The sequence below is a fragment of the Callithrix jacchus genome, chromosome 22, assembly GCF_049354715.1.
Source record: "Callithrix jacchus isolate 240 chromosome 22, calJac240_pri, whole genome shotgun sequence".
Classification (NCBI taxonomy): Eukaryota; Metazoa; Chordata; class Mammalia; order Primates; family Cebidae; genus Callithrix; species Callithrix jacchus.
This window is the reverse complement of record NC_133523.1, coordinates 41963085-41984791: the sequence shown is the minus strand read 5'-3', so window position 1 is coordinate 41984791 and position 21707 is coordinate 41963085. Positions and strand designations below refer to the sequence as shown.

General features: G+C 50.9%; 1 protein-coding gene across 8 annotated transcripts in view; it reads right to left on the bottom strand.

Annotated features, from left to right (window-relative positions):
- Nucleotides 1–10477: 10477 nt before the first annotated feature.
- LIG1 (DNA ligase 1) overlaps nucleotides 10478–21707 on the bottom strand; it is a 53957-nt gene continuing 42727 nt past the window's right edge. For all 8 annotated transcript variants that reach the window (XM_035287263.3, XM_035287268.3, XM_035287262.3 and 5 more), the window contains exons 20-28: nucleotides 19716–19826; nucleotides 19079–19150; nucleotides 17855–17999; nucleotides 17615–17697; nucleotides 16285–16437; nucleotides 14456–14509; nucleotides 13066–13209; nucleotides 10913–11005; nucleotides 10478–10771 (exon numbers count right to left, since the gene is read on the bottom strand). In XM_035287263.3, coding sequence (XP_035143154.3) covers nucleotides 10685–10771; nucleotides 10913–11005; nucleotides 13066–13209; nucleotides 14456–14509; nucleotides 16285–16437; nucleotides 17615–17697; nucleotides 17855–17999; nucleotides 19079–19150; nucleotides 19716–19826 — 942 coding nt within the window. In that variant the 3' untranslated portion in view covers nucleotides 10478–10684. The remainder of the gene's footprint in view (nucleotides 10772–10912; nucleotides 11006–13065; nucleotides 13210–14455; nucleotides 14510–16284; nucleotides 16438–17614; nucleotides 17698–17854; nucleotides 18000–19078; nucleotides 19151–19715; nucleotides 19827–21707) is intronic.

Below are 21707 nucleotides of genomic sequence, written 5' to 3'. Positions count from 1 at the left end.
GTTCTCTGGCTGGTGCTCTGTGATGGGAGCTTTTCCTTTTTGGTTCCCTAGAGGGCAGCCACTATAATTTTTGCCTGTTTTTTCCCCCAGCCCTATTGGCTGCCCTGTTAGCAGCTTGAGCTGCCTGCTTTTGTTTTTTAGCTTTTTGATTATTAAAAACCTTTTGGGCTACTTTTAAAAGTTGAGTAATGTTTATTTTAGCAAAACTCTCCAATTTTTGTAACTTTTTCTTATGTTAGGAACTGCCTGGGCCACAAATGCCAATTTATAGCATGGTTATTCTTAGGAGCTGCCAGATTAAACAGGGTGTAAGTTTGATAGGCCTTGTGGAGGCACTTTAAGAATGCTCCAGGTGACTTACTGGCCCTCTGAACAACTTTAATGGTTTTAGATAAGTCAATAGGTTTCCTGTCGGCTCCTTTAATACACGCAAGGAGATACCGGTGGAAATTTTCCAAAGCCCTCCTTCCCCCCAGGTGTTAGAGTTCCACTTAGGCTGGACAGAAGGAAACGCCTCCTCAAGGAGGTCTTGGGCTTTCTCCTGAGGTTTCCTTTTGAGCTAAGGAAATGGTTTCTGGCTTTCCTTTTAATTTGGTTTCTCTCTTTAGAGGTGAAAAGGGTAAGAAGGAGTTGCTGGCATTGTCCCAGGTGGGCCTATGAGTCTGGAGCATGGACTCTATTAGTGCAGTTAGCACCTGGGGCTTTTTAGAAAACAGCATTTTGAGCCTTTCAGTTACCCAGGTTAGATGTGGCAAATGGAAGTAGAGTAAAAATGGAGCAGCAAAATGCTTACTGCCTGATGGGCATTTTGCCTCCCTTAAGGCGAGGAGCGGACAGCTTCCTTTGACCTGGGCCATGGCTGTGAGGCAGTGGGCGGAGAACCCTCCCAAGACAAGAGCTTAGGAGGTGGGGGGCATTCTTGGGGAACGGGGGTGGGGGTGGTTATAAGGTGGGGGTAATGGGTGCAGATAGTTTTTCTTTTCCTTAGAGGAAGGCAACACGGGGAGCAGAAGGGGCCACTTGAGCAATAGGTTGAGGCTGGGAGGGGACTTTATTTAGAAGCAGCTTAGAGGTGAGGTTATGAACAGCAAAAGGTTGGAGCCATGGGGGAGGGTTTTGAACCAGTCTAAGCCATTGATTAATATAAGGGAGCTGGTTAGGATACCTGGGCTTTCCGGTAACAACCTGCCACACAGCTTGAACTGTTGTGAGGTTAATGACCCTTTTGGGGGCTACTGGGTTTTAAATTTTGGCTATTTCACTTTACCAGAGTCTAGAGTTTGCCTTTTTTTAAGGTGGACTCCGTAGTCCTCTGAGAGGGATTTTTTAACATATATTGGAAAGGGTTTTGCAGTCGGAGCGGGAGGAAGAGTTTTTTTAATTTGGAGGCAATTTGACAAGGTTTAAGCAGAAATATTAAACCCAGCACAGACAGAAATATTTACAGCCTGGGGGCCTGGAGAATTGGCAAGCTAGGAGTATTATAAACAGAAGAAGTAGGAATAGGTGATTGCCAATGGTTTTTTGCCACATAGGGTTTTTTAAAGCTTTGAGTTACCGGGAGAAGGCTAACGACCTAGGGAGGCTTTTTACACTGCTGCCAGGGACTGGGGAATGCCGGAGAAGTGTGCCAGAACCAAGTGCCGGGCCGCCAGGCTCCCTTGTTTCCTGCAGGCTTGGGCTCTACCTTGCTACTCCCGACTGTTTTTTCTGGTGGTCTGTGGCTTGCCGGAGGCGGGGCAGTTTCCAGCCGGCAAGGAGCGAAAGGCCCTGGGGTCGGTGCTTTCTGGGGTCGGTGCTTTCTGGGGTCGGTGCTTTCTGGGGTCGGTGCTTTCTGGGGTCGGTGCTTTCTGGGGTCGGTGCTTTCTGGGGTCGGTGCTTTCTGGGGTCGGTGCTTTCTGGGGTCGGTGCTTTCTGGGGTCGGTGCTTTCTGGGGTCGGTGCTTTCTGGGGTCGGTGCTTTCTGGGGTCGGTGCTTTCTGGGGTCGGTGCTTTCTGGGGGCGGTGCTTTCTGGCTCCACCCCACAGACTCCCACTGGAAACAACTGCACTTTGAAATTCCAGCGAGTGCGTGGCTGCGGTTCAGCACCGCTGCTTTGGTGTTTTTAAAGAGAAGGGACAGAATGACACGTTTGGGGTAAAGGATGGGGGTGAGGAGGAAAAGCGCCACCTGAATGTTCCAAAAGATGAGAGCTCACCCACGTGGGAAGGTAGTAGGTGTTTGGGAAACGAAGCTCACTATGAGTATAGGTTTTCCTATACAGTGCTCTATTTAGGGGCACTGGGAAAGTTGTAGGGTGACAGAAAAGGTGTTCTGGAGTGCTGGCAGAGGAGATTTGTAGGATGGCTATTTTGAACCCACCACTGCTCCGAGAAGAAGGAAAGAGTTAACCAGTCGCTGGGGCATGGGGTGTGACAATTGAGACGCCAACAGTTTTTGTGGCGCCAGAAATTTCAAATTGGTAATGTTTTTTACAACTTTCTCCGTAACAACACCTGACTTGGGTTTGACAGAAAAGGCAGGACTGGGATGGCCAGCCTAACCGGAAAATGAGGGATTTTACCTCCTTAGATAGCAAGTCTGCACTCAGTATGATAAAGAAGTTTTTCCCTAGCCGCCTTGGGCAGTAGCGGCAGGAAGACATACAGGCTTAAGCAGACACCAAACAGAGCAATAGACACGGGGACATACCAACGGTGATGATGGTTTTCACAACAGAAAGAGTCCTGTGTTGGGATTAGTTCTGTGCCCTCCTGGCCGCTCCCCTGATGGGGACCTTGGGCCCCTCTTGGCATTGGCAGACTGGTACAAACCCCCGATTAGGACCGAACTGAGCTCACTGCCATGAGCCTTATGAAGTAGCTACAGAAACGCAGGTTGGGGCCCCTCTCGAGCTTTGTAGCTTTTGCGGTGGAGCTACAGATTGGAATTGAACTTCCCATTCACTGACACACGCACTTACCATTTATACAGTTTATTGCACTTTAAGATAAAGGCCACTTTATCTTAAAGAAAAGATTATCTTTTTTTTTTTTTTTTTTTTTTTTTTTTTTTGAGACGGAGTTTCGCTCTTGTTACCCAGGCTGGAGTGCAATGGCGCGATCTCAGCTCACTGCAACATCCGCCTCCTGGGTTCAGGCAATTCTCCTGCCTCAGCCTCCTGAGTAGCTGGGATTACAGGCCCAGCTAATTTTTTTTTTTTTTTCGGTATTTTTAGTAGAGATGGGGTTTCACCATGTTGACCAGGATGGTCTTGATCTCTTGACCTCGTGATCCACCCGCCTCGGCCTCCCAAAGTGCTGGGATTACAGGCTTGAGCCACCGCGCCCGGCCAAGAAAAGATATCTTAAAGAAAAAAGAGCGAAACCAGACACTAACAAACTGAGACTCTGCCTTTCAGCGTTCTGGAGTGCCGGCAGAGCCGACAGAGACCAGGGCTCCGTCCTGCAGCTTCTGGAGTGCTGGCAGAGTTGTGAGGGAAGGCCCTCGTTAGGACCCGTTTGCTCCCAGAAAGTTATGAGGGAAGGCCCTTGTCAGGACCAATTCCCTCCCAGAGATGGACAGAGTTAGATTTGACTTAGCTTTCCAGGACCAGAGACAGTGGACTTAGAAACCGAATTTGGTGGGCACACATTGATTCGTTCCCCTTTGGACGGCAGTGGGCTATGGGCCCCTGGAACGTCGCAGGGGGTGCCTCCCCCATAGGCCGCCGTTTATCCGGGGAGAGCCAGAACCAGTGCGGTTATGCCGGGTGGTGACTATAAATTATCTCTGGGGCCTCCAAAATGTTGTGAGTTAAGGAATGCGCCACACTCTGAGATTGAATCATGAGTCCTTTATTGTGCCAGCGACTGAGAGGTGGCTAATGCCCAAAAGTCTCTCAGCCCTAAGAAAAAGTTAGGTGGTCTTTTATACCCTAGTTTGAAAAGGGAGGGGGAACCTAGCTGAAGCAAATCTGTTAAAAGAAGCAGAGTAAGCAAACAGTTAAAAGATAAACTAGTGCATGAGAAATAAAACAGTGCCAGGTGCAGGGGTGAAGCTGTCATGAAAGACACACACCTTACAGATAACGGGGCTCTGGGCACTGGATGCCACCTGCCTCCCCAGGCTCTGCTGGTGCCATTTCACTTGGCCTTTTATTAGCAGATGCTTTCCTGGATGTGCCCAGTGTCAGCCTGCCCCGGCTACACGCTCCAGTTACATACTTAATGGTGGGAAAATAACTAAAACAAAGAAGCCAAGATGGAGTCTGTCCGGCTCAAGAAGCTAACATGGGCCGGGCACGGTGGCTCATGCCTGTAATGCCAGCACTTTGGGAGGCTGAGGCGGGTGGATCACGAGGTCAAGAGATTGAGACCATCTTGGTCAACATGGTGAAACCCCGTCTCTATTAAAAATACAAAAAATTAGCTGGGCATGGTGGCACGTACCTGTAATCCCAGCTACTCAGGAGGCTGAGGCAGGAGAATTGCCTGAACCCAGGAGGTGGAGGTTGCGGTGAGCTGAGATTGCGCCATTGCACTCCAGCCTGGGTAACAAGAGCGAAACTCCGTCTCAAAAAAAAAAAAAGCAGCTAACGTGAAGCCTGAGCAGCTCTCAGTCTGAGAGTCATTTTAGGTGGCAAAAATCAGGTTATCACACTGGCAGCTCACTTAAATTTATGTAATTAGTGAGCTGGGATGAGTTGGAGAAGATATTTTAAGCTGAGTATGGAGTAGCCTATTCAGAGCATAGGTACCAGTAAGAGTACTGTCATCTGTCTATCATTTACTAGCAAGATTCATAGCAAGCAGCTGTATCCAGTAACATATTTCCTGATCCAAAAATGGAGATCATGGCCCCGCACTTTGGGAGGCTGAGGTGGAATCACCTGAGGTCAGGAGTTCAAGACCAGCCAGGCCAGCATGGCAAAACTCAGCCTCTACTAAAAATACAAAAATTAGCTGGGCGTGGTGGTGAGTGTCTATAATCCCAGCTACTCCAGAAGCTGAGACAGAAGAATTGCTTGAACCCGGGAGGTGGAGGTTACAGTGAGCTGAGATTGTGCCAGGGCACTCCAGCCGGGGCGACACAGGGAGACTCTGTCTCAAAACAAATGGAGATAATAACTGTACCAAGATGATAATTTGCGAGGGGGAGTTAAATGAAGTAATGCACAAAACTCTTAGGGCCAAGTCTGGTTCATTTTACATCCATTTTTAGAGAATCGGCTCCATTCACAGTGGTTTGAAGTGCTGCTTCCAGGAGTGGCTCCTAGAAAGCTCCCATGCTGCCCTCCGGCCTACTCTTCCTGAAGCCCAGCACTAAGTATCATCCCAATTTAATGGGTTTTGAATTTTTCCTTTTTTCTGTTTTTGAGATGGAGTCTCATTCTTGCCCAGGCTGGAGTGCAGTGGTGAGATTTTGGCTCATTACAACCTCTGCCCCCCGGGTTCCAGTGATTTTCCTGCCTCCGCCTCTGGAGTAGCTGGGATTACAGGCATGTGCTACCATGCCCGGCTAATTTTTGTATTTTTAGCAGAGATGGGGTTTACCATGTTGGCTGGGCTGGCTCAAACTGACCTCAAGTGATCCACCAGCCTCAGCCTCCCAAAGTGCTGGGATTACAGGCATGAGCTACTGCACCCAGCCTGAATTTTTATTTTTTTAAAAAGTAGAGATAAGGTCTCCCTACATTTTCCAGGGTAGTCTCGAACTCCTGAGCTCGAGTGATACTCTTGCCTTGGCCTCCTCAAAGTGCTAGGATTACAGGCATGAGGCAAATTTTAGAACAGAATTCCACCAGGGGTGGAAGATGGTCTCCGTGCTCCACCCAACTCCAGGTTCATCTCTTCAGTGCCCACAACTGCAGCCATCCAGGATCTCTTCATTCCTAGACCTGACCATGCCATTTCCCCGCCTGCAGGATAAGGTTCCACACCTCCCAGGAGCTCATGAGGCTCTCCACAGTATAGTTAGTAGTTACAGATGCCGGGTGGAGGAGCTGACTGCGTGGACCAAACCCTGGCCCACCACTTCCTAGATAGTGGAACTAGGGAAGGTAACGTACATCTCTGTGCCTCAGCGTCCTCACCTGTTAAATGGGGAGAACAAAAGTACTTACCTGCTGGAGCCGTCATGAGGGTCACTGAGGAGTAAGGATGACCCTGCCCAGCTCTGGCAGAGGGACGTGGCAGCCATGTATGGCAGGAGATGTGTCCCTGGGGCCCTGCACAGGTGCAGAGAGGAGGAACCAAGCCCAAGAGAACCATGGATGTCCACACACAGCCAGTGACGTGGGGATCCCCTGACATACGATATTTAAATTTTTTTTTTTTTTTTGAGACGAAGTTTCGCTCTTGTTACCCAGGCTGGAGTGCAATGGCACCATCTCGGCTCACCGCAACCTCTGCCTCCTGGGTTCAGGCAATTCTCCTGCCTCAGCCTCCCGAGTAGCTGGGATTACAGGTACGCGCCACCATGCCCAGCTAATATTTAAATATTTTTGCCTTAAACATTTTATTTGAACTTGAAACATGAATGCACATTAATCTGTCAGTTCTTTAAGGTAGAGCTGTATTAGGAACTCTAACTTTTTAGAATGGCATAATCGCACTGGGACTTACTCTTCCCCCACTCCCACGAACAAAAGCCCACTTAGGCAGCTGCTGCTCTTGGCTCACCAGCTTAGGGTGGTCAGGGCTAGGGTTTTTTTTTTTTGTTTTTTTTTTTTTTTGAGACACAGTCTTGCTCTGTTGCCCAGGCTGGACTGCAGTGGTGTGATCTTGGCTCGCTGCAATCTCTGCCTCCTGGGTCCAAGCAATTCTCCTGCCTCAGCCTCCTGAATAGTTGGGATTAAAGGCATCCGCCACCACACCCAGCTAATTTTTGTATTTTTAGTGGAGATAGGGTTTTACCACATTGGCCAGGCTGGTCTCGAACTCCTGACCTCAAGTCATCCCCCCGCCTTGGCCTCCCAAAGTGCTGCGATTACAGGCATGAGCCGCTGCGCCTGGCCTACTCTTTTTCTCATGATTAAAAGGTGGTGACTTGGCTCCAGCAATCATCTCCAGTCAAAGGAGGAGGAGGGGAAGAGCTGCCACGACTTGACCTTTTTGGTCAGGGAAGAAGTTTCTCCAGAAGCCCCCAGCAGCCCCACTGCTTATGTCCCCTGGGTCTGCCCACATGGGGCCACAAGGCCCCTGCTAGCTCCAAGGAGAATGGGAAAGCAATATTGTATTCTTGGGCTATGACAGACAAACAAAATGCCCAAGAGATGGCGTGGGCAAGAGACCACGATGCAGACACAGGAAGAGAAAGACAGGGAGGGTGAGCCTGGCACAGAACTGCACCGCAGGGAGTGAGGCCTAGCAGATGCAGACATGAAGGAAGGGGAGAGAGGACAGGAGGGAGACAAGGGCAGAGGAACCTGAGGAGAGAGAAGGGAAGAAGGGAGGCAGGTGTGAGAGGCACAGACAGTGTGAGGGGAAGAGGGTAGGTAGGAGCCCATTATTCCTCCTGCAGGAGCATCAGGACATACTGACAGTCTCGTGTCCAGGAAGTCATGTTCCACACTGGGCCCCAGGGTAACAGGCCTCCTGCTTTAGAAGACTCCAGCCTGGGCCCCACCCCGACTGCGGCTGTTTTCCCCAGCCTAGCCCTGTGGTGCCTGGGGCTGGGTGGGTGTCTGGGCATCCTGCTTTCCCTGTCTGACCATTTCCCGATGGTTTTCCTCTAACACATCCCATGTGGGTGGGTGGAATAACAGCCCCTGTAAGGCTGATGGCCCCACAGGGCCATGGGGTGAGCCTTATGCTGTGCTGAGGCGCAGGATCCAAGAAATAAAGACAGGACACAGAAGTACAAGGAAAATGCAGCTGGGCTTAGGGGGCCACGCCACCTATAAGCGGAGTCAGGCGAGGCCCCAAATGTCCAGAAGCGTATTTATTGTGAATAGGTTAGGGGGCAGGGCCATGAGTGAAATCATCTTTAAGGATAGTGATAGGGTCGTGAGCAATAAAACGGGGTCACCCCCATTAGGTCACCAAGGCTTGAAGGTGGGCCGTGCGCAGTGAAGAGGGTGCAGTGTGCAATACTTCTATGGGCAAACTACTTCTAAGTTTTATAGGAGGAGGCTTTTAAGTCACACAGCAGTGACAGAGCTGTCAACGTTACCGCCACCTGCTGGCAGCTTCCAATGAGTTCTATGCGAAGATGCTTTTCAAGCAGCACAGTAGCAAGAGCTGTAAGTTCACAGTCACCAAGGTGGATTGCCGTTCTGAGGGCAGCCTTCCACAAGAACTGGAGCAAGGTCCTACAACTCCTTTATCAGGAGGAGTGGCTCTCGCCCCAAGCCTGCCATACAGCGGGTATCTTTACGATACTGAACGCTGCCGCCTGGGCCATGGATTCTTGTCCTGGCATAACTGTTTTTCCCTTAAATCATGCTCTGCACTGTGTCTGCTCTAGGCATTCCTCCGATTATAAGCTGCTTATTCCTTAACTCATGCTCTGTACTGTGTCCACTCCAGGCATTCCTCCGATTATGAACTAAGATATAATTATAGGTATATATGTAGGGAAATATTCTCTAGGCACTCATACTATTAACTATTATATGATTATATATTGAGGACTATATAAAGGGATTCGTCAAGCCCTATTTCTATAAACTAATATATGATTATGTAGAGGATTATATAAAAGGAAATGGCTGAGTAGTAACACTACAAACAGATATTCCTCAGACCCTAACTGTGCCAGGATTCTGCTTAGCTTACTCCTCAATGCCTATATGGGGGGTTACCCATAGATATCCAGGTCTTAATTGCTGAAACCTTTCACTGTGATGTATTTCTTTTACTTACATATATATACACATACATTAGACGGAGTCTTACTCTGTCGCCCAGGCTGGAGTGCAGTGGCGCCATCTCGGCTCACTGAAACCACCTCCTAGGTTCATGATTCCAGTGGTGTGATATCGCCACTCTGCAACCTCCACCTTCTGGGTTCAAGTGATTCTCCTGTCTCAGCCTCCTGAGTAGCTGGGATTATAGGAACAAGCCTGGCTAATTTTTTTTTTTGTATTTTTAGTAGAGATGGGGTTTCACCATGTTGGTCAGACTGGTCTTGAACTCCTAACCTTGTGATCTGCCTGCCTTGGCCTCCCAAAGTGCTGGGATTACAGACGTGAGCCACCATGCCTGGCCACATTTTTTTTTTTTTAAGGAGACGGAGTCTGGCTGTGTGGCACAAGCTGGTCTCGAACTCCTGACCTCAAGCGATCCCCCCACCTCGGCCTCCCCAAGTCCTGGCATTACAGGCATGAGCCACTGTGCCCGGCTTCTGTGAATGTGTGCTCTTATGTGTAAAGGGACTTTGGGATTGAGTTAGGACCCTGAAATGAGATTATCCTGGATCATACAGGTGCCCTAAATGTAACCACTAGGGTGCTTAAAAGAGAGAGGCAGAGACTGGGTGAGGAAGAGGACTTCAGGAGAGAGATTTGCAGGCTGATAATGCTGGCTTTGAGGACAGAGGAAGAAGCCGTAAGCCTAGGAACACAGGTGGCCTCTGGAAGCTAGAAAAAGCAAGGACACAGTTTCTCCCCCAGAGCTCCCAGAAGAAACCAACCATGCCAGCACTTCGATGTTAGCCAGTGAAACTGACTTTGAACTTCTGACCCCCAGCACTGTAAGAGAATATACCTGTGTTACTTTAAGACACTGTATTTGTCTTCCCTAACAGGGCTCATGATGGTGCCCCATTGTGGGATGGCTGGAAGGGTAAACAAGTTAAAAAAATAGGTGCATGTAAAGATTTCAGACCACCGCTGTCCAATACAATTCAGTAAAATATTTGCTATGGCTGGGTGGGGTGGTTCCTGCCTATAATCACAGCACTTAGCGGGGCCGCGGCAGGCGGATTGCTTGAGGCCAGGAGTTCAAGACCAGCCTGGCCAACATGGCGAAACCCCATCTCTACTAAAAATACAAAAATTAGCTGGGCATGGTGGCGCACTCCTATAATCTCAGCTACTCAGGAGGCTGAGGCAGGAGAATCGCTTGAACTGGGCAAGAGTAAAGCTGGCTCATCCTTTGTCATGCTGGCCACCTGTCAAGTGCTCGGACATCTCAGGTGGCCAGTGGTGGTCACACAGCACAGAGCAGATACAGAAGATGCCCACCACTGGCTGGGCACGGTGGCTCATGCCTGTAATCGCAGCACTTTGGGAGGCTGAGGCAAGAGAATCATTTGAATCTGGGAGGCAAAGGTCGCAGTGAGCCAAGATCGCGCTACTGCCCTCCAGCCTGGGTGACAGAGCAAGACCTAGTCTTAAAAAAACAAACAAAAAAAAAGGACGCTTACCACTGCAGGCAATTCCATGGTTGGCACCTGCTCTGGTAGTTCCTAGGCCACTGCTACTATACAAGTGACACCCATGAGAGCATTGCCCCCAGAGCCCAGCACAGACCTTGTCACAGAGTAGCTATCTGATAATGATTTATTGAAAGAAAGAAATGACGGGATGAATCCCAGACTCTGGTATAAGTCACCCCCGACACACACACACACACACACACATGTCCCATGACTCCCAAAAACCATAGCCTGCCACAGCAGATTTGCTAAAAAGCAAAGGCAATAACCCTGGGTTCCCTCCAACCCATGCCCTGTATGCAGGCGGTAGGAGGGCGCGGGCTTAATACGTATCTTCAGGGTCAGAGCCTGTGTCCTCCTCGCCTTGCTGGTTCTGAATCTGACTTTGCTTCCGGTACAGACAGGCCACCTGCAGAGAGAGGGTGGGATGGGGGTGATCAGAAGCTCCCTGGCTGCCCCCACCTCCACAAGTTTCCGGAGACCCCACCACGCTAAAAAGCTGGTACGGCCAAGCAGCTGGGCGGCCCACTCCTGGTCCCCAGGGCCTCACCTGGGCACTGGTGGTCGCCTGCTCCGGCTGCTTGTCTTCACGGACTCGAATGAACCGAGGGAACCGAAGGGAGATGCCCTTGTCACTATCCACCTGTGGAAGTGGGATGGAGACCCCTGCGGTTCAGCCCCACGACACCCTGCTCCTAGTCTCCTCCCTGCTCCTAGTCTCCTCCCTGCTCCTAGTCTCCTCCCTGCTCCGCTGGAGGGTTGTTGTTAGGGATCAAACACGTTGACAAAGTGCTTGGAACCAGATGCAGTGCACAGTGAGTGCTTAGGAAATGTTGCCTGTTAGAGCCGTTACGATGAAGTTTCGGGCTGGGAGGCTCAATTAGGGAGCCAGGGTCTGGGTTCTAGAGTGTCTGTGGGGTTCAAATCTCAGCTCCCAACTCTCAGGAGCCACGTGATCCTCGGCCAGTAACCCAAGCTCTCTAGGGCTCTACAACCTTACCTGTAAAATGGAGATGTGTGTGTTACTATGTATTAGGGATGTATGTGGATGGAATTGAATGAGTGCCTATGACATGGCAAAAAAAAAAAATTTTTTTAATTAGATAAAAAATGTAAGCTCTTGGCTGGGCATAGTGGCTCATGCCTGTAATCCCAGCACTTTGGGAGGCCACGGCAGGTGGATCACGACCAGCCTAGACAACATGGTAAAAACCCATCTCTATAAAAAATACAAAAATTAGCCAGCTGTGGTGGTGTACACCTGCAGCCCCAGCTAGTCACGAGGCTGAGGTTGGAGGTCCGCCTGAGCCCAGGAGGTTGAGGCTGCAGTGAGACATAATTGTGCCTCAAAACAAAGACCATGGCTCAAAAAAAAAAAAAAAATTCTCCTTTAAAAGTGGAAGTATGAGATAGCTTGGCTTTGAAGGATAAGGAGAAACTGCAAAGAAAATACACGTAATTCAATTATTTATTTGTATATTTTTTTGACAGTGTCTCACTATGTTTGCCCAGGCTGGTCTTGAACTCCTGGCCTCAAACAGTCTTTACACCTTGGCCTCCCAAAGTGCTGGGATTACAGGCATGACCCATGGTGCCCAACCTCATTTCCACTTTCAGATTTGCTGGTGTTTGGAAGAAGCTGGGAGTCTTCCCAGTGCTGGGCACGGGCCAGTGTTCTCCCTTGTATACAACAGTGTTTCGGGAGCACTGAAGACTGAAGCCCTAGAGACACCAATCAGCCAAGGAGTCTTAAAGCCTGATGGCGTGAGAATTCATTATGGCTGAGGAAGAAACTCAGCAAGGTAAATGGTGAGCAGGAAGTGCACTAAGCCTTTGCTCAAAAGCACTGAGTTTTTGAAAATGATTTCGGAGCCGAAGGTGAGATGATGATACTGAGGGACTAACGTCGCTGTTTTCTCACTATGCCGGGGCATTCTTTTTTTGAGACGAAGTCTTGCTCTGTTGCCCAGGCTGGAGTGCAGTGGCGTGATTTCAGATCACTGCAACCTCCGCCTCCCGGGTTCAAGTGATCTCCTGTCTCAGCCTCCCCAGTAGCTGGGACTATAGGCACGGGCCACCACACCCGGCTACGTTTTGTATTTTTTGGGAGAGATGGGGTTTTACCATGTTGGCCAGGCTGGTCTTGGACTCCTGACCTCAAGTGATCTGCCCGCCTTGACTTCCCAAAGTGCCAGATTACAGGTATGAGTCACTGTGCCCAGCCTCGGAATTTTTTTGTTAGAAAAAAGTTTTTTGAGACACAGTCTTGCTTTGTCACCCAGGATGGAGTGCAGTGGTACAATGTCTGCTCATTGCAATCTCCACCTCCCAGGTTCAAGCGATTCTCCTGCTTCAGACTTTTGAGTAGCTGGGACTAGAGGCACCTGCCACCATGTTCAGTTAATTTTTCTATTTTTGGTAGAGATGAAGTTTTGCCATGTTAGCCAGCCTGGTCTTGAACTCCTGACCTCAAGTGATCCGCCCTCCTTGGCCTCCCATTGTGCTGGGATTACAAGTGTGAACCACTGTGCCTGGCCCATTTTTAAAGAAAAAAGATTTTGCCCTTGATAAAATGCAAAGCATTTTATCACCTGATGCTCACCTGCAAGAGCAGATGTGGGCCAAGGTCCCCTCCCTACTCTGCTCTCTGGGTGCCCACCGAGAATCCCACACAGGGCCAAGCCCAGGTCCTCTGCCACTCACCAGGCCCCGAGCAGCAGGGTAGATGGGGGAGAGGGAGAGGTCAGCGCACTTCACCTCCCACACGGCGCTGGGGTCCAGCCAGTGGTCGGGAGTCACAGCGTCATCTATCCGCACGTAGGGGCGTGGGCTGGGCAGCACCAGGGCCTGCAGTGAGCAGAGGGGTGTGGAATCTTAAAGACAAGCCTAAGTGTTGGGGGGCTGCAGAGAGGGAGGAAGGGAATAAAGATACCCCCTTGAAGGAAACAAAAAAAGTGAAGGAAGGGAAAAGAAACAGTGCCTTGAAGTGAGTTGAGAGGAATGGGAGATGGAAAGAAATGAAAGGCCTTGGGGGCTGAGGCAGGACATTAAACACCGAAAGAGGCAGAGAGAGGGTCAGAGACCTGGAGGCAGGGGGACAGAGATGGAGTCAGGATCTCTGGGTCCCCACCCACATCTCATCTTGAATTATAGCTCCTATAATCCCCACATGTCGTGGAGGGACCTGGTAGGAGGCAAATCAATTACAGGGGTGGGTTTTCCCTGTGTGGTTCTTGTGATAGTTCTCCTGAGATCTGATGGTTTTATAATGGGCAGCTCCCCTGCACACACTCTCTTGCCTGCCGCCACGTAAGACATGCCTTTGCTCCTCCTCCATCTTCTGCCACGATTGCGAGGCCTCCCCAGACATGTGGAACTGTGAGTCCATGAAACCTTTTTCTTTACAAATGACCCAGTCTTGGGTTTTTTTTTTTTTTTTTTTTTTTTGAGACGGAGTCTCACTCTGTCACCCAGGCTGGCGTGCAATGGCATGATTTTAGCTAACTGTAACCTCCGAGTCCAGGTTCAAGTGATTCTCCTTCCTCAGACTCCTGACTACCTGGGTTTACATGAACCTGCCATCACACCCAGCTAATTTTTGTATTTTTGGTACATCGGCCAGGCTGGTGAAAGTCTGAAGTCCTGATCTTCAGCCTCCCAAAGTGCTGGAATTACAGGCATGAGCCATCACACCCGGCTAGTCTCGGGTTATTTCTTTATAGCAGTATGAAAATGAATACAGAGCCAACATGGATCCAACAGCAGGACAGACTCTCATACCCGAAATGCCTGTGGCCATGACAACACACACACACACAGGCACTTCACGGGGAGCAGCTGTGGCACCTGCTGTGTCCTGTGGCTACCCCTTGGTGTGACTGGGGCACAGGGCTTGGGGAGGCGAGGCTCCTTGAGCAGGGCTGGTTACCAGCTGGTAGCCAGCAGTGCTGCGACATGAACGTGGAGTTGCTGGACTCTAAAGCCAGCTCTACTACCTGCTGCCCTCCTGCCCACACCCGAAGCCCTGAGATAGTGGAGGCAAAGAGCCCCACAGGGAAGGACTCTGCTGTCGGGTGGAGAGGCTGTGGCTCACCTGCAGGCTCTGGTGATGCGCCTCTAGCTCCTCGTCGCTGAAGCCAGTTCCAAGCTGCAGGGAGAAAATGGGAGGTCAGTAGCGCAGCTCACCATGGACACAGTCCTTGCTCCAGCCATTTGAAGCTGTGTATACTGTGGCCCCCATCCTCTTCTGGTCTGTGCAGTATCCACAGAAAATCAGGGGAAGCAGGAGCTAGGGGTGTGGAGCATCCAGCCAGAGACTCCCAGGTGCGGAATGCTCTCCCAACAGGCCTGCCGTGAACCAGTCCCTGTCTTCCGCTTTGTGGAGAAACCTTGCTGCTTCCACTGTGTTCCTGCCCAGGAGCTCACCTCCATCCTCACTGCACAGTAACTGGCTATGCTCATTTCCAATCCCCCCCCCCTTTTTTTTTTTAATGGTCTAGCTCTGTCACTGAGGCCTGGAGTGCATTCGTGCAATCTTGGCTCATTGCAACATCCACCTCCTGGGCTCAAATTAATCCTCCTGCCTCAGCCTCCTGAGTACCTGGACCACAGGCTTGCATCACTATGCCCAGCTAATTTTTATAAAAAGTTTTGAGTCACTGTGCCCAACCCATCTCCAATCCTTATGCTACAAAGAGCTTCTATCACCTACCAACATAGGAGAGGCTAAAGATTAGCAATAACACTCGACCCTGGCAGATACGCAGCAAGTGTATAATGACTGATACAAATGTCTCCTGGAAAGCCCTCTCTGCATGGAGGGTGTTAAGGATTTCTTTTGTGTTTTGTCCTGACAATAGCACCTTTTTTTTTTTTTTTTTTGAGACAGTTTTGCTCTATCACCCAGGCTGGAGTGCAGTGGCATGATTTCAGCTCACTGCAACCTCCACCTCCCAGGTTCAAGTGAGATTCTCCTGCCTCAGCCTCCTGCGTAGCTGGGATTACAGGTGCACACCAGCACACCCAGCTAATTTTTCTGTTTTTTTTTTTTTTTTTTTAGTAGAGAGGGGGTTTAACCATGTTGGCCAGAATGGTCTCCATCTCCTGACCTCGTGATCCACCTACCTCAGCCTCCCAAAGTGCTGGCATTACAGGCAGGAGCCACCACGCCTGGCTTGACAACAGCTCTTTTAACAATCTATTCTAAATCATGCAAAATGATGACGATGTAGATTGGTGGCCAAAATATTTGCAAATTATAAAATCCCTTCTGTCACTGACACTAAGGACTGATGTTGCCCTTAAGAACAAAGCTGGCAACGACTTCCCCACACAGCCACAGGGAGCTGGTTCAGGACACTGGAGACAAACGAAATCACATTTCCCAGAATTCCCTGCAGCTAGGGGTGGGCCCTGGAGCCAAGTGATGAGCACCAGACCTTGAGCAGGTGCTGTTCACTGGCCAAGGCTGACTCAGGCTCCGCCCTGCTTTGCTCCTGCCTGCTGCTTACAGCAGGCGTGGCCATGAGGGCTGGAACTCCTGCAGCCACACACTGATGATGAGGCCAGGGACACATGACAAAAAAAGTGGGGAGACAGGAGGACCCTGAATCCCTAATGACATCAGACAGCTGCCCACCCCATCCATGCTTCTCAAGAAAAAAAATTCTTTTGCTTTATGAGCCACCAATATTTGTAGCTAATCTCAATCTCTAACTGATACTTTCTTGACCCCTTTCTATCCCAGCCTGTTTTCCTATATGAAGCAAGAGTTGGTTATAGAACCAGAAAAAGTAAAACAGGAGGATGAATCCTTCACAGGGAGGAGATGCCCCTTGATCTGGGTTGTGCAAGAAGTCGTCCCCCCAGGAGTCTAATTAATTTCCCTCCTGCTTCTGCTGTCAGCCCCAGTGTCCCCCAGACCTTGCATATGGCCTGTAGCTCCTCACTGTCCTCATCGTAGCAGGCAAGTAGGAAGCCCCCGTATCGGCCAGCACGCTTCCCCCGGCCCAGGTAGGCACCAATCACCACCAGGTCCAGAGTGTCGCCCACGCCACTGAGGTAGTCCTTCTTCATCTGGGAGAAGGAGAGGCAAGAGATGAGAGGGGGAATGCCCAAAGCAGGGGCCTCAGTGGGCCGAGGAGGGAGTGGGGGGTGAGTCTGAAGGGAACTTCCAGAAGGAACCCCAAGGATGGCCCCTGGGAAGAGACTGGACACAGGAAGGGCTTGTAGGTTGAAACAACAAATGGGAAGTGCAGGCAGGATGAACGGGACCTCAGGAGTCAGCCTCGATGCCCTCTCCCCCATATACAGAGACACGGCCAACTCACTCTGCCACTCCTCCAGAGGGAGGGCATTTTCCCATTCATTCATATCTGTTCAGTAAGTGCTGACCGTGTGCCAGGCAGAAGCTCAGCCTTGCGGGCACAACAGTGCTATTTCCTGAGGTAGGAAAGGTCTGTGCTGGAGGGAAGACGGCCACACACAGGAAGAGCTGGTCAGTAGGCCGGGCCGGATCAGCTCCACACCCACTCCTCCCTGCCCCTCTCTACTCTAATGACAGGCTCCTGCTCACTGACCCCACCACAAACCTCCTCCACTCAAGGGGAAAGCCCAGGAGCTTTGCACAATGACAACCTGACCGTGGCTCTGGGCCACAGAAGCCCCACTGACCTCCTGAAACCCTTAGAGGAAGATTATCTCACAGTGGCCCCCAGGTGCTGCGTAATCTGGGACCTGCTCCCCGCTAGGCTCACCTGGTACCTCATCTGCTCTGGCTCCCTGCAAACACTGAGCCTGCTCCTCCCTCAGGGCCTCCGCACCAGGGGTGCCCCTCCCTGGTGCTCTGCCTGCCCCCCTTCACAGGCCCAATACCTTCCTACTATTCAAGCCTCAACCCAAACGCCACCTTCGGAAAGGCTCTGTGATGGCTCGAGGCACTCCCAGCCCCTCACTGACCAGCAGCTGACTCGCCTTTTTTCATGGCATCTGCTTGGCCTGACTTCTTGCCCAAGAGCCTGGCCCAACATGGGTGGCAGGCTAAAGAGATAGAAACCTCATCTACTGTGCACATCACGGGGTGTGCAGTGCTCGGGCTGAGGCTGTTCTCCATCAGAACTCATGAGCAAGGGTCTGCAGCAGGGGGCCGGGGTGGGATTGTGCAAAGAGGCCCTGAGCTCAGACAGGGTGTAGAGTGAAGGCTTGAAATCCACTGCCCAGGGTGGGGAAGTCCCGGTTGGGGGGCAGGAATCACCTTAAGCCAGTTGTGCGATCTCTTGGCAATCTCATAGGTGGCATCGACATCCAGGGTCTTCACCATTAGCCCCTCGCAGGAGTCTGAGGGAGACATGAAAGCATCGTCCTTAGAAAGCCCTGCCTCACAAGCGCCAGAGTAGGCAGGATTCTGGTCAAATGATCCAGGACTGGGAACAGGCTGGGAGGCCAGGACCAGCACAAGCTGCAGACCTCAGGAGAGAAGAGCGAGCGCCCTCACCTTTCACCGACTGCTCCAGGAACTCGGCGATCTGCTCGACGTCCTTGGTGTCCAGGGAGGTGGCGAAGACGAACTCGCCCTCTGTCTCCACAAAGTTCTCCCGGAGCAGCTGCCGGCGTCGGGAAAGGGGCTCACGTACCAGGGACTGCAGGGCCGGGAGGAGGAAAGAGATGAAACGTCGTCGTGGAAATAAGCCCCAACTATGAGGCGAACAGGACACGGGCAGGTCACAACTCGTGACAGTGTTAGTAGAAAGCCTTGAGAGGGAAAAACCCCAATGTCAGAAGGATTCTGACATTGTGCTTAAGCACAGGGCTAGTCACGGGCAAAAGGGGACACCATTTAGAGTTGGTGACTTCAGAAGCATCAGGGAGCTGTGACTTCAGTGGAGATTGAATTAACACTTTATGGGCATCTCATTATTTTCACAACTTTTTTGAGATGGAGTCTCACTCTATTGCCCCGGCTGCAGTGCAATGGCGCAGTCTTGGCTCACTGCAACCTCCGCCTCCTGGGTTCAAAAGAGTCTCCTGCCTCAGCCAGGATTACAGGTGTGAACCACTGCACCCGGCTTCATCCCCAAGATGATTTAAAAAAAAGTCCTCCTTTCCCTAGGATTCCAAAAGTTTTCACTGACTTTTTCTAGTACCTTTACAGTTTGGTGTTTTGCTTTGAAATAGTTCCAGCTGGACCTTGTGTGAGTGTGTGTCAGACGTTTAAATAGACACAAGGTATTCCTATATTGTCTAGGCTGGTCTCGAACTCCTGGGCTCAAGCAATCCTCCCACCTCGGACTCCCAAAGTGCTGGGATTACAGGTATGAGTCACAGTGCCTGGCTCTAAATAACATACTTTTATGAAATATAACGTATATTTTGAAAAACTGGTGTGACTAGACTCATTATTTTACAAATCCTCTCATATCTGCCTTATAGAGACTGGATTCGCCTACTTGCCTTTGCACCACACTCTTCTGGCTACAGTATATGAAAATCCACCTCACACCAATGCAGAGTTGGAAAGAGAGGGACCTCGAAGATGTCCTTGAAAGAAGCTTAAGAAACCTCAGGGGTCCTCAGACCACACTTAGAACTGCTGCCCAAGTGTGACCTCCTGGCAATGTGAAGTGGCAAAGCTAGAAATGGAAGTCAGATGGCCAATTCCCAGGCTCACACCCCACCCCCATCATCCCTCAGCTGCCCTGGACAGGAAGCCGGAACTCACCTCTCCGTTGAGGTAGATGAGGTCGAAGGCGTACAAACACACCTGCACCTGGATCTCAGACGCATCCACCTCCTGGGTTGGGGCACAAAAGAGTTCATGAGTGCAGAAAGGTGAGATGGGGTGCTGTGCCTGAGGGTGACAGCATTCATCAGCCAGTCTGTCTCTCACCCCCACCTAACTGGCTGCCCATCTGTGAGGGCGGCCATGCTGCTGGCTCCAGATGCTGAATGGTAACAGCTCTCGGCTAATTCTGACAACCTCACTCCCCTTCACCAGCACCAGGCTGCTCTTGCGGCCTTTTCTGCAGCTAACGGCAGTGACATGGCACAGTTCTGGCCAATGAGATGGAAATGGGGAACCTGTGGGGTGCAGGTTGTGGGGATTTCCAGAAGAGATCTTCTTTAACCTAAAATAATAGAGATGCAGTAAAAGGGCCCTTCCCGAACTCTTCCTACTTGGGATGCTGGGATGAGAATGTGATGGCTGGAGGTGTGGCAGCCATTCTGCAAAAGGCTGAGAGAATTGCATCCAGACTGACACTCTGCCCTTCTGGGCATTGGGCAGGGCCCGCAGCCAGGGCTGGGAGGAAGACGAGGAAGTACGGGGCCTTGGCAGGCAGTGGACGGGGTGATGCTACCTTGCGTTTGCGGGTGGTGAGCACTTGGAATGGCTGGATCTGCTTCTTTTCCCGGTCCCAAGCCACAGCTTCGGCGTCCAGGATGAAGGATGTGACCGATGGGAGTTTGATCTGAAAGTGAAGGAAGGGAGAGACCCAGAGCTTGTAAGAGGTGGAGGATGAGGTTGAAAGACAGGCACAGGGAGATAAATCCCCCTTCTACAGCTCTCAAGATGCACTAACAAAGAGGCATGTGCACACAGATGCTCTTTTCTCATCCCCACCGAGAGGAAACGGAAACTAACATTTCTGAGAACGTACTATTTGGTCCCACATGCTGGAAAGCCAGGAACCTTTGTCATCTCCCTCCTCCTGTCACCCACATTCAGTTCTCCTGTGAACTTGTCCATTTCCTCTCTAAGCTGTCCACGTCCCACCACCTCCCTGCTCAGCCCAGCCTACTAGGCTCCCTGTGCTCCACTGACCCCCTCTAATCCAGCTTCCCCATAGCAGCCAGGGTGACACTGGCAAGCCCCAAATCCGATCACAGCACATCCCTGCTAAAAACCATCCCACAGTTCCCCAAAGCTGTGGGGACTCTCTTTGGTCAGGCTGAGTCCTTCCTCACCTCAGCTGGCCCCCTCAGCCTCTCTTCACCCCAGTACATGCACCCGTTTCTCAAATGGGCGATGCCTCTTTCAGCACTGGGCCTTTGCACGTGCGGTTCCCTCTAGAATGCTGACCCTGTCCGTTTCCTCCACTGGGAAGCCTTCTTTTCCTTCAAGGGAACACTGCCGCACAAGTTCAGGGCCAGCATTCATGTTGTATCCTGGAGCCATGTGGCTTCCCTGACACCAAGTCTAAGCCAAGCCTGTTTCTTTTCTTTTTGGAGACAGAGTCTAGCTCTGTCACCCAAACTGCAGTGCAGTGGCACGATCTCGGCTGACTGCAACTTCTACCTCCTGGGTTCAAGCAATTCTCATGCCTCAGCCTCCCGAACAGCTGGGATTACAGGCACATGCCACCACTCCCGGCTAATTTTTGCATTTTTAGTAGAGACAGGGTTTCACCATGTCGGCCAGGCTGGTCTCAAACTCCTGACCTCAAACGATCCACCCACTTCAGCCTCTCAAAGTGCTGGGATTACAGGCGTGAGCCACTGCGCCCAGCAGAAATATGTTATAATGATGAGAATATGGAAATATTTTATACGTTCATTGGGTGTTGGCTACTTGGGTGTCGGACCTTTTAAAAACTCATCAAACAGCACAATGCACGCTGAAAATCCCTAACTTTTGGGGAAGTTACATCTTAAGAAAGTTGATTGAAAAAACAGAGCTTGGCAGTGAACAGGAGCTCCCTAACGCACGCACTAAACAGTGCCTCTTGCCCGTACTAACAGGCAGAAAGCTCGGCGCTGTGCTCCTGCTTTCTGAAATAGCCTCTTTCCCATTTCATTAGGGGCAGGCAGAGAGAAAGGGTCTTTGATGGAGGACTCCTCCAACAGGCATAAGACCCCTACTGGGTACAGAGAAGACCCTGGCCCTGTCTGCAGGCTGGCCCCCTCCACACTCATCACGACTCCCTCTCCCTGCGTTCCTGGCTGGAGAGACTGTGGAGTTAGACCCTGGCTTTCTGAGGTTTTGCTGCACTAGGGTGGCCACGGAACCCAGCACTGGACAGTGAGGTGGGAGGTGTCCATGAAAGTGTTAACGCTCTTGGATGGGAGAGGACAGAAGCTAGAATCCCTTTTCCCTCTTTGTCTGGAAGAGGGCCATCTGTTTGGGAAACTGTAAGGGGACAAGGACTGGCACTAAACAGCCAGCCAGCCAAGGACAGCAGGGGAGCATGGTAGCAATGAGCTGGGCTCAGTGGGACATCAGTGCTCAGCCAAGTCAGTGCTGGGGCGCCCACCTCAAGATGACAGAAAAAATCGTATCGGCTTATGCCACACATGACTGAGTGCTGTTATGTGCAGCCAAATGCAATCTGATCTCCTAATAAACCCCCACT